At 48.1% G+C, this 19,073-nt stretch overlaps 1 protein-coding gene across 4 annotated transcripts in view; it reads left to right on the top strand.

The window, feature by feature from the left end:
* ACACB (acetyl-CoA carboxylase beta) overlaps positions 1–19,073 on the top strand; it is a 123,827-nt gene that overhangs the window by 30,959 nt on the left and 73,795 nt on the right. For 3 of the 4 annotated variants that reach the window (XM_035017198.1, XM_035017196.1, XM_035017197.1), the window contains 7 exons: positions 9,408–9,540; positions 11,684–11,822; positions 14,179–14,288; positions 14,502–14,583; positions 15,851–15,949; positions 17,098–17,207; positions 17,313–17,423. In XM_035017198.1, the coding sequence (XP_034873089.1) occupies positions 9,408–9,540; positions 11,684–11,822; positions 14,179–14,288; positions 14,502–14,583; positions 15,851–15,949; positions 17,098–17,207; positions 17,313–17,423 (784 nt within the window). Of the gene's footprint in view, positions 1–257; positions 505–9,407; positions 9,541–11,683; positions 11,823–14,178; positions 14,289–14,501; positions 14,584–15,850; positions 15,950–17,097; positions 17,208–17,312; positions 17,424–19,073 lie in introns of those variants that run through there. The other variant, XM_035017199.1, reaches the window with a different exon arrangement.

Genomic DNA, 19,073 nt, shown 5'->3' with positions numbered 1-19,073 from the left:
ACTCCAGTCAGGGGAGCTGGGGAGGAAAGTAGCCAAGAGGGCTTTTTTAAGTCTCTGGCCGCTGTCTCCTGGCGCCCAAGGTCAGCGGCGGCTTCGGGATTGGCCGGTCTGGGGGGGCGGGACCTGGTTCTGTCGGGGACAGGAGGCGGGGCCCGGTGCGGAGGCCGGGCCTTGTGCAGGGGGCGGGCCCCTTCTGGGAGGTGGGGTTCGTTTGGGGGCGGGGCCTGGGCGGGCGCGTCCGCCCGGGACACTTGCGCGCAGGACTCTTTTCGGGATGGAGGAAGCGCCCAGCTTGGTCGGGCACCAGCCGGCTGCAGCACCACCCGGCGCGAGCCGCTCTCGGACCCACCTGGCTGCCCTGCTGGGCCCCGGGACCGGGGTCCGCTCAGGAGGTTAAGGGGTGCATGCTCTGCATCCCGGCGGGAGCCGGCTGGGATTGGCCGGCGGGCAGGTCAATATGAGCCCTGCCAAGTGCAAGGTCTGTTTCCCTGATCGCAAAGTGAAGTAAGTAAGCCTGCAATTTTAATGACCGTTATCTTTTGCCAACTTATGCACCGTGTGCCCCCGCCGCTAGTAAAGACGAGCTCTGTGTCCCCTTAGCGCCACCTCCTCTTCCCCACCCCCACCAAAGAAACGCAGACTTCAGTTTGGCCACTGGGGAGATGCAGCCCGCCTTGCAACTGGCCTTGGTGGTTGAAGGGGAGGCCGGATTGGCCGGATTTGGCCGTGATGTTGATTGGAGGGGCTCTTAGGAACACACAGGTGGATAGGCTGGCGCGGGGCCACGCTTTCCTCCTCTTCCTCCCCTTAGCCTTTAAAGCCTTGATGGTTGCGGAAGGCAGGCCTTTTTGAAGTGATTATGAAGTCCTGGGCGAATCAAGGGCCACCTGAGCAGGCATCGCATTTAAGGCTGTTTTCTGAGCAATGTGTAGGCATTTCTGTGCCCTAGCGCTTTCTGGCCCCACCTGCTTGATTTCTTGTCTTCATTTTATTGCATTAAAAAAAAAACTACCCGAAGTAACGTTATGTTTGTTGTTGAAAAGTCAGAAAATTCTAGATAAGCAAAAAAGAGGAACAAAATTCACCCGTAGCCTCCTCTCCCCACCCACCCACCCCCGCCCATCCCATGATCTTTTTTTTTTTTTTTTAAGATTTTATTTATTTATTTGACAGACACAGCGAGAGAGGGAACACAAGCAGGGTGAGGGGCAAGAGGGAGAGGCAGGCTTCCCGCCGAGCAGGGAGCCGGATGTGGGGCTCGATCCCAGGACCCCGGGATCATGACCTGAACTGAAGGCAGTCGCTTAACCGACTGAGCCACCCAGGCGCCCCCATCCCATGATCTTTTAACAATTGCTGGATAGGTACTGAGCTCATAAGCCTGTCAGGGAAGTGAGGTCTCTTGGAGCCAGAAGGCTGGTTGTTTAGGTCCAAAGATGGGGGTTCAGAGAGGGCAAGAGATATGCCCAGACAAGCAGCCAGCCCTCCAGGAGGGAGACTGACCTTCCACTTCCCTGGTCCTTCTGCAAAGGAGAATAACGGGGCCTTCAAGGGGAATCTTTCTATTGCTCAGGGTGTGTCTGAGCAAAGGACCTGCAGTTGGGCAGGGGTCCTGGGTTTGGATTACGGTCATTCTTGTGCACTGTTTGGTGGACCATGGTAGTCACGTTTCTTGCACTTTCTGAGCCCTGATCTAACCTCTTTGGCAAAACCCCTCAAGCCCTACAGTGTACCCGAAGCAGGCCATGTGGTCCATAAAGGAAATATCCTCCCCCCCCCCCCCCCCCCCGCCAATCTGTAAGGCTATTTACACAAAAGTTTAACATATAAATCTTGAATCATGTTTTATTGTACAGTTCAGTCCCAAAGAAGACTTTTCACAAACCACTTTAACCCGAAAGAATAAGCCTGCAGGAATTGAAATTGCCCCATTACAGGTGATTTCACCGCCCTAGAAATTCTGCTCAGAACCAAGGCCAGCTGCCAGGTTGAAATGTTGGTTGGTGATCTATGGGTGGTTCTCACCCCCAACTGCACATTCGAATTCCCTGGAGGGGGGAGGAAGGTGGGCTTTTGAAAAATGTAGATGCCTGGCTGTGCTCCCTCTGCCTCCAACAGTCCCTCCCGCCTCTAACAATCCCTCCTGTCCTAGGGATGCTGATTAATCGGTCCAGGTGGGGCCTGGGGAATCAGCATTTTTAAAAGTTCCTCTCTTGCCGGAGCGTAGAGTCAAGCTGAAAAGCACTGCTTAACCCAGAGTTGGCAAACTGTTTTTTGTCCAGGGCCAAATAGTAAATATTTCCGGCTTTGAGACCATATGGTCTCTGTCACCTCTACTCAGCTCTGCCATTTACTGCCCCGGCATCCACAGAGAATACATAATTGAATGAGTCTGACCATATTCCAATCACACGTAATTTATGGAAGTTTGAAATTCACGTAATTCTCACGGGTCACAAAATAAGATTCTTTCAACCATTTAAAAATACAAAAGCCATGATTAGCTTGTGGGAGGTCCAAAAGCAGGCGGCAGCCTGGATTTGGGTTTTGGACCCGAGCTTAATGACTCCTGGTCTAGCCAAGGTGGCCGTCCCAGGAAGCGTTAAGGGGGCAGGGGGCCTGAGAAATTTCCAAGGGTCCCCTTTGTCTGGGAGCCCAAAGATGAGTTCAAGGTTAGCAGCCTTGACTAAGCTCTGCAGCGTCCTTTCTGCCTTACTTGCTCGGTGATAATAGACCTTTACGTCCATCAGGTCTCAGCAGCCGCCCTCCGTGTTTTATAAAAGAGAAGTGAGGGGATAGGGTAGGGACATAAAGGCTGGTTAATGTCAGGGCCACAGCCCGATGGCTCCACCCTGGGGCTCTTAATCATGGCTCCCCTGCAGAGAGGCACTTACCGCACACCAGGCCCAGTGCTGAACCCTGGATGCACACTCTCGGAGGCAGATGCTCTTAATGTTGTCAATATTGTGATCCTGTGCGGGAAGCGAGGGACACTACTGAAGCATCTTTCCCAAGAATGCGCAGGTCATGAGTAGTAAATTCTGCATTCAAAGCCTGGGGGGATGGCTCTAACCTACCGGGGTTTCTGTTGATACTTGGGGCCCTGTATTTCTTTGTGGTGGGGGCTGTCCTGAGCATCCTAGAATATTGAATAGCATCCTCGGCCTCTACCTACTAAATGCCAGTAGCACCCCCCCGCCACGGCCCCCCACTTAGTTGTGAACACAAGAAATGTCAGCAAACATGGGCCTTATGTCTCCTGGGGAGCAAAACTGGCCCCAGCTGAGAGCCCTGCAGTACACAGATTGCCTCTCAAATGTAGGTGTTTGTTTTTTAAAGTCCAGACAATAGAGATAATCCCATTTATCTCAACCATCTTTCTGCCTCAAACTTAGACTCCAGGGCGCGGGGGTGGGGGGGTCAGAGTCGGATTGGAAGCCCAGTGTTGCCACTGGTCAGCTGTGTGACTTGAGGTCATTGGGCCTCTCTGACCCTCAGTTTCTTCGTTGTGAGCAGGGAATGGCGGCCTCCCATGCACGGGGCTATGGGGATTCAGCGTGAAGCCAGCCCCCCTGTGCCTGATTCACAGTGATGCTCCAGAATGTTTACCCCTTCCCTCCGGGTTTTTCTGCCTGGGCTTGTGCCTGAGAAGCTGACTGTGTTTGGTGTTGGGCTGATAGCTCTGGTGTGTAGTTGATTGCATCTGAAGCCATTTCCAAAGTCACCCTGGACTAGTTTAGCCTCTGCTCGCCTTGGAACAAATGCCGGCCAAAGGTCAACCCTGGGGAGCCAATGTTGGTTGGCTTCCAGCTTTGTCAAAAACAAATAAAAATAGCCACCAGCCTGGACACTGGGTCTGAAACTGGGCCACTCCAGCAGCATTGTGTGTTCACCCACCTAGTTAGTTATGATGGGCTTGTGACCCACCTGAAGGAGGGGCGCTCTCACCAGTTTTGAAATCAAAATGGTAGCTGAGAATGGTTTTTCCAGGCTACAAAATTATGTTTTTCTCCTGGTTGACCCTTTTCTCTGCCATGCTTTAGGTCATTTTGCTAGAGTTTTAATATTTGTGTTGGAATTGGCATGTCTGAGACTATCTGAAGCCAAAAGATCAAGCCAGCCAGTCGGGGAAAGCTGTAGACAGAGTGGGGGAGAGTGGATGGATGGGGAACAGACCCTGGCCAGAGGAGTGGCTGATGCATTTCCTGGTGAGGTTGGGAGATCAGCAGCCCCTGATCCCCTTGGTCTCACTGCACTGAAATGATAATAGGGTTTACTGGTGCCAGAAGCCATCTTTTACTTTCTATGTGTTTTTTAACCTTTGCGACATAGTGAGGTACATGTTACTATCCTCATCTTACAGTTGGGGATGCTGAGTGCCTTGCCTAGTGGATGCCAGAATGGCCAGGGCTTCCCTATTACATCCCTATTACAAAGTTCATAGCTTTTTTTCCTTATTGAAAATCATACACCATTGGGGCACCGGGGTGGCTTAGTTGGTGAAGCGTCTGCCTTCGGCTCAGGTCATGATCCCAGGGTCCTGGGATCGAGCCCCACCCCACGTTGGACTCCCTCTCCCTCTGCATCCCCCCCTTGTGCACACTCTCTCTCTCTCACTCTCCCTCTCTCTCAAATAAAATCTTTAAAAGAGTAACATATCATTGCAGGAAACTTAACAAGTATAGATGAAGAGAAGAAAACAGAAACCACCCGTAACTCCACCACCCTGAGATTACATTTTGGTGTCTATTTCCCTAGATCAGGGGCCTGCAGGTTAGGGCCTTCCGGCCGCATCTGCCTGTTTTTGTAAAGAAATAAAGTCCTTAAAAACAAATTGAGCTACTTGCTGGTTGATGGGCTGTAATTATAATAAAAGCACTGTTCCCATTTGCAAGATGATATTGACCTTCCAAAGTACTTTTCTAAGTCCAATCTTGTTTCAGCAATTCAGTCCTAGGAGGTCTTAGGAGAAAAGCTGCTCACACTTTGTGGCAGGCAATGAGGTTCTCTCACGGGCCAGAAATCATTTGCTCATCTGTCTGTTCATTCATTCAGGCTCTCTGGCTAAGCCCAGTTGAATGGAGAAAGTCTTCACTGCAAACACATATCCTCTTGTGGCATGGAAACACATCGTTCATTTCTCTTTTTGTTCCCCTGGCCCCGAACTCAGTGTTTTCCTTTGTGATGGGCAGAGCCTTTGGCAGCTCACACTGGGGAGTGGGGGCAGACTGCAGGTTTGTAGGTGGCTTTCTCACGGGGACCTGTACTAGACACAAAGACTTTGTACAGCAGAAAATGCCCACATCCGGGGTGCCTGGGTGGCTCAGTCCGTTAGGCGTCTGCCTTCGGCTCAGGTCATGATCCCAGGGTCCTGGGATCAAGCCCCGCATCAGTCTCCCTGCTCGGTGGGGAGTCTGCTTCTCCCTCTCCCTCTGCCTCTGCTTGTGTGCTCTCTCTCTCCTTCTTTGTCAAATAAATAAATAAAATCTTTAAAAAAAAAAAAGAAAGAAAATGTCCACATCCAACACTTCCCAGTGTGGTAGAAACAGCCCCAGGTCTGCTGACTTGCTCTGTGACCTCTTTGCCTGGCTGGGCCTCAGTTTGCCCATCTATAAAATGGAATTTCTCTTTCCTGACTATTTGCTTCCAATTTTGCTGTTTTTTTCTCAGATGATAGATGGTGCCGTGTTGGCAGTGTTCCTTATGATCAGTTAGTTCTTCACCAAAGTTTTGGTCCCCTGAACCCACTCATCCTTGCCCTTGTAACAGCCACTGGACATACCTGTGTGTGGTTAACTGCTAGCCTAATTCTTAACAGATGGCTCTCAGCTTAATGCCTCATCGCCACCTTAAGAAAGTAGACTGAGGGGGCGCCTGGGTGGCTCAGTCATTAAACGTCTGCCTTTGGCTCAGGTCATGATCCCGGGGTCCTGGGATCGAGCCCCGCATCGGGCTCCCTGCTTGGCAGGAAGCCTGCTTCTCCCTCTCCCACTCCCCCTGCTTATGTTCCTGTTCTTGCTGTGTCTCTCTCTGTGAAATAAATAAATAAAATCTTAAAAAAAAAAAAAAGAAAGTAGACTGAGGGGTGCCGGGGGGGCGCAGTCAGTTGGACATCCAACTCTTGGTTTTGGCTGGGGTCGTGATCTCAGGGTCATGAGATCAAGCGTGCATTGGGCTCCGTGCTCAGCGCAGAGTCTGCTTAAGACTCTCTGTCCTGCTGTCCCACCCCGCACTCAAATAAATAAATCTTGAAAAGAAAAGAAAAAAGAGAAAGTGGACTGAATGTGCATGCCTGATCCTCTTCCTGTCAACATCCCACCAAATGACAGCAAGGAGATGTTTTTTTAAAAAGAGAGAGGGAAACCCATCAAGCCTGGCAGAACAGTTGGGAAGATTAGCCACAGCTAATTAGAGGTCAGAAGCAGATGAACAAGCGGTAACTGGCTTAGCAGAACCAAGACGGCTGAGTCATAAAGCAGCAGTGAGGACAGCTGAGAACCTACTGGATCTGCACTCTGAAAGGCGTGGGGACTGGCAGCGTCAGGTACCTCTGCACTTGAGTGGGGCAAGAGAGGGTACCAAAATGAGAAGAATTGGGTAAAAGATGCCCAGATCTTCTTGCCTGCTTTGTGTGGCCGGGGGTTGCCCACTTGCACCTCAACAGAAAGCAGGTGGTTCATTCCCTGGAGAGGGAAAAACAGAGGGTCTTGGGACTGGGGACTGATGGGCACAGTGGAGGTGTATGAGGTCTGTATCCCAAACACAAGGATCAGGGTCTGTGTAGGTGCTGAATTCTGAAACCTGCCCTGCCCCCTCACCCCGAGACCTGTCCCACCACTTCCCTCACCACTCCTTCCCCAGCTCCTGGCCATTTGAGTATTGGACCATTGAAGGAAGAAGACGCTAGTGTACTTGGGGTTCCCTGGTACATAGCAGCCCCCACCACCCCTGATCCTGAGCATCGAGCTCAGCGTCCACTGGCCCCACCTCAGTACCTTCTGTCAGCCCTTTAGTTTTGCTCTTGAGCACGAGGAAGTGACTGAGGCTTGGGTACAGTTTCTAATATGGAAGGCAGGCCCCAAACAATCAAACAGAGGGACACAGGAGACTTGGAAGAAACAGAAACCATGCCAGGAGAAGAGAACTTGAAAAAGCTGCCATTAATACCCTCCTTCAAGCCAGGGAGGGTGTTGCACAGATAGGAACAGGATGCACAAAAAGGAAACTTTGTGAGCCAATAACAAGCCCTTGGGTATTAGAAACACAACAGCAGGTTAGGAGAGAAGGCTGAAGGAATCGCCCAGAAAGTGAAAGACAAGGGATAGGAAATAGGAGAGGGGAAAAAGACAGAAACTTGCAGGCCAGTCTAAGAATTTCAACATCCAAATAATAAGCCTTCTGGAAAGAATAGAGGAAAAAGGGGGCAGGGAAATAATTTGAATGAAATATTTGAAGACAAATCCCAGGATGTGAGTTTCCACATTGAAGGAGCCTGAAGATTCACAGCCCCACTGGATGGAAGGAGACACATACCTGAGCACATCCCTGGGAAACTGTAGACTATGGAAGACAGAGACAAGATCCTATAAGCTTCTGGATATGAAAAAACAGGTCACCTGTGAAGAATCAAGCTATCAGAACATCTCTGGTTCTAGTGTCCTTGGAAGCTACGACACAATGGTGCAAGTCTTCCAAAACTCTGAAGGAGAAGGTTTTCCGTTATAGAATTCCATACACAGCCAAATGATAGGGTCAAACAGATCAGAAGAGAGATAGTTTCAGAACTTGCAAGATTATGAATCATTAGCTCATTCCTACCCCTCATTCCCAAACACCTTTTCTTAGAAAGCTACTGAAGGATGTCTTCAACTGAAGCAAGATAAGAAACCAAAGTGGAGCAACACATGGGAGACAGGAAACAGAGATCCAACCTAGAATCAAAGGGAATCTCCAAGGTGATAGCGATGAGGTAGCCCAGGGCATCCAGAAGCAGGATAGGCATGTTGAGGGCACCGTTGTCATGTACCGTCCCATTGTACCATCTTTTTAACTGGATAGAACTACTGGAGGATATGTCCCAACGAAACAAGGGAGTCCACCAAGAAAGGGAGCCATTTGATCCCCCAAATTAGGGATCAAACCCTGAGGAAAGGCAAAAGGAATCCTAGGGATGTCAGCAAAAGGAAGTCTCAGAATGACAGTTGTGTAGGGGGTCGGAGAAGAGCCGTTCAGTATGAGTGTAGAGAGTAAAGGCCTCCAGGAGGGATGTCGCCAATGAAGAATGATGGAGCTGATCAACTATGTCGTGTACTAGGAGGGTATGAGAAGGAGTGGATGGCATTAGCAGCAGGTGCAAGGAGAGCTACGCAAATGAAAAAAACCACTGTCTCCAGGGAAAAGAAGAAGAAAGGAAAATCTGGTCTACCCCAGCCCTCATTTGTGAATAATCCCAGATTCATGAAATCCCAAATACAGGATCTGTATTGAGAGGAACCTACGTTGAGAGTTTGGGGGACGGGAAGCAGATGGGATGGCCAAGAGTGCTCATTCCTCGTCTCTCAAGATCAAAGATCCATTGATGGTGTCTCAAATGGTGTCACACAAGAGAATACACCTAATGGTGACATTGTTTAGAACTACGGAAAGGTGTAAATGCCAGAAAAGTGATTTTCTCTGTTGTGTGGTTCTGGAGGGGATGGGGCAAGGAACCACCATTTGGTTGTTTTACATTTTTTTAAGATTTTATTTATTTAGAGAGAGCACATGAGCAGAGGGAGAGGGAGAGAGAGAAAATCTCAAGCAGACTCCCCATTGAGCATGGACACCTCCTGCCCCGACCCGGGGCTCCATCTCAGCGACCCTGAGATCATGACCTGAGCTGAAATCAAGAGTCAGACATTTAGCTGAAATCAAGAGTCAGACATTTAGCCGACTGAGCCACCCAGGCGCCCTGGTTATTACACATTTTTTGGTTTTCAGTTATAAAAGTTTTGAGATGCATGTACAGAAAAATGCATGAAAGAGATCAATACTGTTTAGTAAGTCTCAGGTATTGGACTGTGTGGACTTTCTCCCTGATCATAAACCCCCCTCCCCCATAGGCTTTTTTGTATTATTTGAGTTTTTAAATTGGGAGCATGGCAAGTAAAAATTAATTTAAGATTAAAGAGCTCAACATACAGCTTGGGTCAGGTCAGGGGATCGCTTCTGCTTCATTCCTGCACCAGCCTCTTGAGTCTCCTTGTGAAACGCTTCAAGGTCCCCAGGGAGGACTACACAGCAGAAGGGGTCTGATGGGCTCCCGCTTCTCTGTTGATGTTGATTTTGTAAGGTGCTGGGCTCCTGACTCTCTCCCCGAGTGGACCAGGCTTCCTGGCTCATTGGGGTCTGTCCTCTTCCCTCTGCAGACCCAGCATGTCGGGACTCCACCTGGTAAAGAGAGGCCGAGAACTGAAGAAGCTGGACCTGCACAGAGACTTTACCGTGGCCTCCCCGGCTGAGTTTGTCACGCGCTTTGGGGGGGATCGGGTCATCGAGAAGGTACAGATGGGGTCCCAGCAGTCGGGGTGGGGTGGGGCCCCTCTTCCCAGCTGGAAGTGAGAGAACCTGCTTCAGGCTCATGGTCACGCTGCAAAGAAAGGGCCAGGCCACCCTTCTGTGAGTACTGGCCAAGAGCTACATGCTGGAATTCATCACCTTTCACCCTCCTGACAGCCAGGAGCAATAGGTGCATGACCTCCCATTTCACGGAAGAGGAGATTGAGGTTTGCAGAGACCCCGAGGTTCCTTGTGCAAGGGATTGCTTTCTAGGTTATTGGGGGCAGGCATAAAACCCAGCTCTGCCCTTCTGAGGGGAAAGCTGCAGCTGTGGGATTAGAACAGCAAGCCAGCCTGCAGTGGCTTTCTCCCCTGGGGGCTCCCAGAATGTGCTGGAACAAATGGGGCCCAGGGAAACTGGCTGTCCTGGGGTCACCCAGAGCCCTTCCTTCTTGACCAAGCCTTGCTTTGGTAATAAGATTAAGAAAACCAAAGCCCAGCTGTCCCGTCATTGCTGTTCGGGAGGCATTTCTGAAAGGAGAGAACACCGAATCTGAGCCCAGGGTTCTGGGCTCCATCTGCTATGGCCACTCACAGGATATGACACCTGGGCTCAGTTTCCCCTTCTGTAAAATGGAGGCAATCACATTCCCAATCTCTAATGAGACTTGTCCTTCAGGGCTGTCATGAAAATTAGTCAGCAATGGAGGGGCCTTAAAATTACATTCTTGCTATAGAAGTCAGAGCTTTGAAGCCGTATGCCCTTTTTTTTTTTTTAACAGGAACACTAGAGATTGGTTTTATTTCTTATAGATCGAGCCAGGACGTTGGCCAGTCTGAGATCCTATTGTGGAGATGAAGCTCAGATAGGGAAGGGGTCTGCCTAATGCCACACAGGAAGTTCATGGCACATTAAGAATTGAAACCGGACCTTTTCTGTTGCTCTCAGTTGCTGAGGACAGCCAACATTACTGCCTTTCCTCTCCACCGAGTCCGGGGCCTTTAATCTCCAGAATACAGAGGCAGCCACGGGGGTGGGGGCAGTTCAGAGCACAGATCTGACTGTGCAGGGCTCAGGAGGCACATCTCTGCCACTTACTAGCTGTGTGACCTGGGGCAAGTGCCTGAACTCCTTGAGTTTTAATATCTTTAACCCCTAATAAAGATAAGAATACAATCACTTTCAAGGGTTGAAGTAAGGGTGAAGTGAAGTAATGCTGGTGAGATATATTGTACTGTAGCTTGGTATATACTAGGCATTCAAAAATGTTAAGTGCCAACAAAGGAATCAAAATCATTCATTCATCCCATCCTGTCCATCCTGTCCATCCATCTGTCCATCCATCCAGCCATCCTCTCATCCATTCATCCATCCTCCAACCATCCATCCATCCTTCTATCCGTCCACCCATCCATTCATCCATCTTTCTGTCCATCCATCCATCCACCCATCTGTCCATCTGTCCACCACCTATCTGTCCATCCATCCACCCACCTATCTGTCCATCATCCACCCATCCATCCACTTGATCCTCCGCCTGACCATTCATCCATCCATCTACCCACCCCTCCATCTACCTACCCATCCATCCACCCATCCACCCATCCACCCACCCATCTGTCCAGCCATCCATCCACCCACCCCTCCAACCATCCATTCGATCCTCCGCCTGACCATTCATCCATCCATCCACCCACCCACTCACCCATCTGTCCATCCATCCACGCACTCACCCATCTGTCCATCCATCCACCCATCCATCCACTTGATCCTCCGCCTGACCATTCATCCGTCCATCTACCCACCCATCCACCCATCCACCCACCCATCTGTCCAGCCATCCATCCACCCACCCCTCCAACCATCCATTCGATCCTCCGCCTGACCATTCATCCATCCATCTACCCATCCACCCATCCACCCATCTGTCCATCCATCCATCCACCCATCCAGTCACCCATTTGATCATCATCTATTCATGCAGCCAGCAGATTTTGAGCACCTCTCTGCCAGGCTGTGTGCTGTAAAAATGCAAAGAGGTACCTGAGGAGGCTCTGCAGCTGGGACATGGACCCCAGGGTAGCATGCAGCTCCCAGCACAGGTAGGCGTGCAGCTCTGGCCCCTTTCTCATTGTCCTTGTCCAGGTGCTCATCGCCAACAATGGCATCGCTGCCGTGAAGTGCATGCGCTCCATCCGCAGGTGGGCCTACGAGATGTTCCGCAACGAGCGGGCCATCCGGTTTGTAGTCATGGTGACCCCAGAGGACCTGAAGGCCAATGCAGGTACCTGGGCCTTGACTCCTTCCCCTCCTGCCACCCCCTGTCCTTACCTCCCCTCACCTCTTCCATTATACCCAGGCAAGTCCACCCTGGACCCCAGAGTCCCAGGGTACCCCTCCTGAGCCCGCATTTATTTGCCTTTCCTTCTTTGTTTAATTAAAAATGCAAGTGGTTACTATACAAAGTGGAAATCCCATCTCTGAGAAATGTCCATGTTACAACAGATTGGCCTCTCCTCGTCCAGGTGTTTCCCCCGCAGATGTCTGTATTGTACTTCAATCATGCATTCTTCTGTTCATTTGTTTTCTATGTCTATTCACATAGATCATTCTATAAATAACTGTTGGACGATTTGCTTTTTTCCCCTGAACAATCGTATCCCCTTACAGACCTTTATCCACACAGTAGCCAAAGTGATTTCTTAAAAACACAGCTCAGGTCCCATCAGCAGCTCTTTAAATGCTTAAGAGGCTGCCGTGCTGTCCCTGGGCTCAGCCCTGCACAGATGCAGCCTCCTTCTAACTCAGAGGACAGATTTGATTGTCAACCGTATTTTATAGATGAGGCAGTTGAGGCACAGGGACAGAAATCATTCACCCAGGGTCATACAGCCAGTATGTGGCTCAGGCAGGATTGGAACCCACAGCCTTATTGTGCAGGGGCTCCCACGCTCAGACCAAAATTCCAGGTCCTTACTCAGGCCAGTTAAGGTGCCACATGACGTGGCTCTGCCAGCCTCTTGGCCCCATCCAGTGCCCCTGCCCTCCAACCCTGCGTCCCAGCCACGCTGGCCTTGTCGCTTCCTGGGCGAGCTGAGCTCTTTCCTGTCCCAGAACCTTGGAACATGCTGGATCTTCTGCTGACAGTGCTTTTCCCTGAAGCTCCTGGCACAGCAAGCCTCCACCCCTCCCTGCCCCAACCTACTGGTCGCGTCCTCCCATGTGGCTTTCCCGGAGGGCCCTGGCGCTGACCCCAGCTTGGCGTTACTGTGTCTATTTTCTTGTTTATCTTCTCTGACAGTAGAGAAAAACTCAGGGACAAGATGGAGCTTGTCTGACTTCTCACTCTGTCGCCTCTGGGACCTCCCCTGCGGCCGACACTCTTGTGTTGCATAAACATCGGAGGCGGGCAGCCTGGAAGGATCTGCACATAAAGTTCCACACTGTTCCTTCTCAGGATCCCAGAGAATTCCATAGTACAGAGAGACTAGCCTTGCCTCTGGCTCGAGTCTAGCATTTCACACTTCAAAACACTGCCTGGTGGACATCCTCTTAACATCACTCTTCGGCTTCTTTGATGATTAGGGTTTTTTAGAACGTATTTATTCCTAGAAGTGGAATTTCTGGCCTAAAGGGCGTGAGTATTTTAAGATCAAAACATTGTATTGTATTCAGCCTTAAAAAGGAAGGAAATGCTATCACATGGTACAGTGTGGAAGGACCTGGAAGACACTATTCTAAGTGCAAGAAACCAGTCACAAAAAGACAAATACTCTAGGATTCCTCATAGATGAGGTCCCCAGAGTCGTGAAATTTATAGACACAGAAAGATGATGGTGGCCGGGGGCTGCAGGAGGGGACAAGGGGAGGTGTTGTCTCATGGGTAAAGTTTCAGATTTGTCAGAAGACAAAAGTTCTAGAGATCTGGTTCACAATAGTGTGAATGTGCTAAATGCTATTGAACTATACCCTGGAAAAATGAGTTAGATGGTAAATTTTATGTTACCTGTTTTTCACCATGATTAAAAACATTGTAGGGGCGCCTGGGTGGCTCAGTCGTTAGGCGTCTGCCTTCGGCTCAGGTCATGATCCCAGGGTCCTGGGATCCAGCCCCGCATCTGGCTCCCCGCTCAGTGGGAAGCCTGCTTCTCTCTCTCCCGCTCCCCCTGCTTGTGTTCCCTCTCTCACTGTCTTTCTCTGTCAAATAAATAAAATCTTAAAAAAACCCCCAAAAAACAAAGATCATTGTATTGTTTAATGGCAAACCGATATTAAGATAAACTGGAAATAGGGATTAATTGAACACCCCTCCTCTCATCCCAACCATTCTGATAGCTTCCTTCCTTCTTTCTTTGTTCCCTTCCAGGCCTTGTCCTGATGCCTCTATATTTTCCCACAGTGGACATCACGTTCAGTTGTCTTCACATGATCATCCACACCCTTCCCTTGCGGCCACAGAAACTTCTCAGTTTCTGGACATCCTCTTAACATCACTCTTCGGCTTCATCGATGACTAGGGTTTTTTAGGACGTATTTATTCCTAGAAGTGGAATTTCTGGCCTTCCTTTCAGTAGCTGTAGGTAGTCATGCAGTGAACTTCAGCCTCTCAGTTTTTCTTTCCTTTTCTCATCTAATTCCAGAGTATATCAAGATGGCAGATCAGTATGTCCCTGTCCCGGGAGGGCCCAACAACAACAATTATGCCAACGTGGAGCTGGTTGTGGACATTGCCAAGAGAATCCCCGTGCAGGTAAGTCGGATGGGGTGCCCAGTCTGCCTACTGGGGGGATGATGCTCTGAGCTGTGGAGCAACTCACTCCTGCAGTTCAGAAGGGTCAGAGGCTGCAGGTCCTGCAAGACTCTGAAATCCAGGGCTGATGCGACGCCGCGAAGAGCTTTCGGTGTGTGACGGGAGGGGGATTCTCGAAGGAAGATCCTCATTCCCACCTCTCTATGTTTACAGGCGGTGTGGGCTGGCTGGGGCCATGCTTCCGAAAACCCCAAACTGCCGGAGCTCCTGTGCAAGCACGAGATTGCTTTCTTAGGTAGAGTGAGTGTCGCCGTCTGATACGGGGGAATTGGGGCATTGACGGGACACTCTGCCAGGTCACGTTCTCTTTCCAGTGTAGCCCTGCAAGGTGGGGGTCAGTTTGATAGCCCCACCTCTCACCCTTTCATGGTCAGGAGCAAGCCAGTCTGGGGTGGGAGGGGCGGTTGGCCAGCCCAGGGACATAGGAACTGTTGCCATGGGTCCCACGGGAGAAGGATGCTGGGACAAGCAGAACCCTCTGCTTGTGCTCCTGCTGGCACCGAGATACCAGCCATGTTCAGATTTCTGACTGGCTTTGGAGGTCACATTTCTGATAAGCCCATGCCTTTCTTGGGCTATTCTCCGGGTTTTGGAATGACCTAGCATTTTGGGACTAGAGTCCCTCAGCTCTATGACTTACAAGGTAAAAATGATACTTACTGTCTATGGGGTCTGTCTGTTTTAGGGTTTGCATTTGTAAACTTTGTGTGTGCTCTCATGCTGTCTGACATCTTGGCATGATTTAGGGGAATCATTTACCATCCACAATAAATCCCTGTTGCTCTTCCTTCGTGCTGGGCCTCCAACACACACTGTACTTGAAGCAACTCGGTACAGATCAACACCTGATATCCCAAGGGTCTGCCTAGTAACTCGTGCTTGCTTATATTTTCTCTGTCCATAGTCTTTGACTGGCTATACACGAGACCCTCATTATCCCTTAGCTCCTCTGGAGCTTGGTGATCCAGCCTGCAAGCCATCAAACTACAGCCCACAGGCCAAGTCCAGCCCGCTGCCTGCTTTTGTAAATGAAGTTTTACTGAAACACAGCGCAGCTCATTCATTTATGTATCGCCTATGGCTGCTTTGGCCCAACACTGGCAAAGCTGAATATTTGTGACAGAGACAAGCAGACCCACAGAGCTGAAAATATTTCCTATCTGGCTTGTTATAGGAGAAGTTTGCTAACCTTTTTGAGGTGCTAGCTTGCCACCTTTGGTCTAGCTTGTTGCCTTCTTCCTGAAAAGCAAATTCTGTGTATGCCCCATAGCTTAGGTTATAACTCAGACCAGGTCTACAATCCATATGTACTAAGAACAGCAGACTTCAACCACATCTGATGAAGTAGCAGACTAACAGATTTTTCCCTTCCCCGACTTGATGTTAAATTCCTCGAGAGCTAGGATCTGAGTACTTTTCTTTGTGCATTTGGCAGGCACTTGGCTGCGAGGGGCTTGTGACTAACTCGATTCTGCCTTCCCCCTTTGTCCCTGATTCCTCAGGCCCTCCCAGTGAGGCCATGTGGGCCTTGGGAGATAAGATCGCCTCCACCATTGTGGCCCAGACGCTGCAGATCCCAACACTGCCCTGGAGTGGAAGTGGTAAGTGGCCTGAGCTTCACTTTGGGGGATCTCTTCCACCAATATGAGCAGAGGGCGTGACAGGAGTATGCTTTTTTTATTCTTTCATTTAAAATTTTTTAAAATTATTAAAGCAGTGGTACAGTTTCATTGTAGACAGCTTAGAAAATATAGGATTACCAAAAAAAAAAAAAGAAGAAGAAGAAGAAAAGAAAAGAAATAGAAATCATCCATAATCCTATGACCTGGTGTTGAATATTTGTTATATTCTAGGTGCCTACCTTTCCAGTGTTTTTTTTTTCTAGGCACATCCTTTAAAAAGCCAGAGATCTTATATTTACTATAGTTTGTGACTTATTTTTTCTCACTAACCCTTCTATGTCAATAAATACACTTTATGACATTTAAAATGTCTGCATACGATTTTATCATATAGATGTACCATAATTTACTTAACTAGTCCTCTATGGTTAGATATTTAGGTTGTTTCCAGGTTGTTTTGCTCTAATTTTAAAAAATACTGAAAGTAGGGGCACCTGCGTGGCTCAGTCGATTAAGTGTCCAACTTCTGGCTTGGGTCATGATCTCAGCGTCCTAGGATTGAGCCCCTCCTTGGGCTCTGTGCTCAGCAGGGAGTCTGCTTCTCCATCTCCCTTTGCCCCTCTCCCCCACTCTTGCTCTTTCTCTGGCCCTCTCTCACATAAATAAATAAAATCTTTAAAAAAAAATACTAAAAGTAATGGAGTCTTGATAGTCTACTAGCTAAATCTCTATGTACTTTTTAATCATTTCCTTAGGATAAATTCTGACAAGTAGAATTTCTAGGATAAATTAAAAATGAACAGGAAAAAGTCTCAGGAGTTTCCTCTCCAATTTGATTTTTTTTGTCCAAAGATCGAATTTTTGACCTGAGCCAAAGGCAGACGCTTAACGACTGAGCCACCCAGGCGCCCCTCAGTCTGAATTTCTTAAGCTTGATTTCCCATTCAAGGTTGAGTCAGCCCTTAAGAGAATTAAAAGCCATTGTGGGAAGCTGAAGGACCATGTCTGTATACTATTGGTCCAGCACCCAGGTCTAGAGAGGCTTTGGTGAGGAAAGGCCCTGTGGTTTCTGTGTTGTGTTTCTCTGCCATCCTTGGGAGGATTCAGCTTTTTTTGTGACTCTCTAGGTCTGATGGTGGAATGGACAGAAGATGATCTGCAGCAGGGGAAAAGAATCACTGTCCCAGAAGATGTTTACAACCAGGGTTGTGTGAAAGATATAGATGAGGGCTTAGAGGTAAATGCAGGGCTTGGGAGGCCAAGGTGCTGGAACCTTCTCATTGTCCTTTTAGCTTGGAAACTGTCTACCTTCTAAAGAGGTCTGTTTGTCCTTCACCCCCAGGTGGCAGAAAAAATTGGTTTTCCCTTGATGATCAAAGCATCGGAAGGCGGTGGAGGGAAAGGAATCCGGAAGGCAGAGAGTGCCGAGGACTTCCCAATCCTTTTCAGACAAGTGAGCTCTTCTTGCTGAGCATTTTTCCATATATCTGTGGGAATTGCGTGTATTTAGCTGTTGGCCACCAGATTATGTTCATTAACATTACTGTGTCAGAAGTCAACAGGACATTCATGGGAGCTGGAATATTGCTGTGCTGTGTCCTGAAGCACATGTGTACGTTTTCACACACACAAGTCCCTGGTTTGGGTTGATCCATATACCATGTCCTTAGATGTTCAATCCTGTGAATCCACGTGACTTTAAATGATTTCAGAGATACAGGGCCGGAGTATCTATCTGCTTGTGACTGTATTCACGTCTATTGGAAGATGGGACATTTTGTAAATTTTAGTAGTCTTGGTATTTTTAACCTTTCTAGATGATTGGTTTTTGTTGTAGGAATGAACCATGTATTTACTTATTTGTAGCTGGGTTTTCACTTTTAAAACTTTATGCCTGTTATAGTTGCCCATTGGCAATGTTTAAAAAAGGGTAGGCTAACGATCTTCCCATTCTTAATGCAACTATTTTAGAATTTCTAGGGTTTCTTCTAGACCTTGTTCACGTGCATGTTTTAAAGAGTTGTATTCGTTCTACATAGTGTTTTGTTCTACATTTAAAAAAATTCTAAATTGTAGATCACGGACATGTTTTCCATGTTGTTCCAATCTTTACAATTATTTTGATGATTGCCTAATATTCCCAGTGTGTCTGTAGTTTTCCTTATCAAGCCTTTCCTTTTTTGTGAAATGTGGGGCTTATTTCCATTTCTGTTGTTATGACTATACTATAATACAATATATTTCATAATAATATATAACATCTATAATATATATTATAGAACATGGACATAAATAATACTTAGCTTTTTTTCTTCTTCTTCTGAATTATTTTCTTGGGTAAAGACCACATGCCAAGGACTTAGTTAAATAGCATGCACATGCACTTACAAAAACATGTCAATAAATTGCTTTCTAAAAAGGTTTACCAATTAAACCATTCTGGGCAATATATGAGTGTTCTATAAAGTAGTGGTTTCACTATCACGTATCTCCACTGGGGTGGATAGGTTTTTGGGGTACTTTGCAGGGGAAGAAGTTCTGTTTACTTGAAAGTTGCATAAGTAGTATGGAGTCCCCATCTATCCTTGGTTTCCCATTGTTAATATCTTCCATTAGCTCTGCCATGTTTGTCACAACTAACAGATTAGCAGGGATACGTTTTTATTAAGTCAGCTCCAGACTTGACTCAGATCTCACCACTAATCTCTTCTTTCTGTGTCAGGATCCAATCCTGGATCCTCCATTACATTTAGGGGTTGTGTAAGTTTAAAAGCTTTTTTTTTTTCCCCTTTCTTTAAAATTACTTTTTAGGGCAGTTTTCAATTCACAGCAAAATGGGGTGGAAAGTATAGCGGTCCCATATACCCACTGCCCCCACACACGCACGAGCATGTTTCTTTTGATTATGTGGGTGCAATATTAAAATGTTCTTATGAGAACATTCAAACGCTTTAGGGATATGTTAAGCATAAAAAAGGAAAATTCTCTTTTTACCACCACCTCTGAACTTCTTCCCCTTCCCAGATGTAACCAGTTTTTTTTAAGAATTTTTAAAAAGATTTTAAAAAAATGTTAAAGTAATCTCTATACCCAACGTGGGGCT

Source organism: Mirounga leonina, unplaced genomic scaffold (assembly GCF_011800145.1).
Source record: "Mirounga leonina isolate KUSES-001 unplaced genomic scaffold, KU_Mleo_1.0 Mir_171, whole genome shotgun sequence".
Classification (NCBI taxonomy): domain Eukaryota; kingdom Metazoa; phylum Chordata; class Mammalia; order Carnivora; family Phocidae; genus Mirounga; species Mirounga leonina.
Note: the sequence above shows the minus strand (reverse complement) of the source record. Positions and strands in the feature narration are given on the sequence as shown.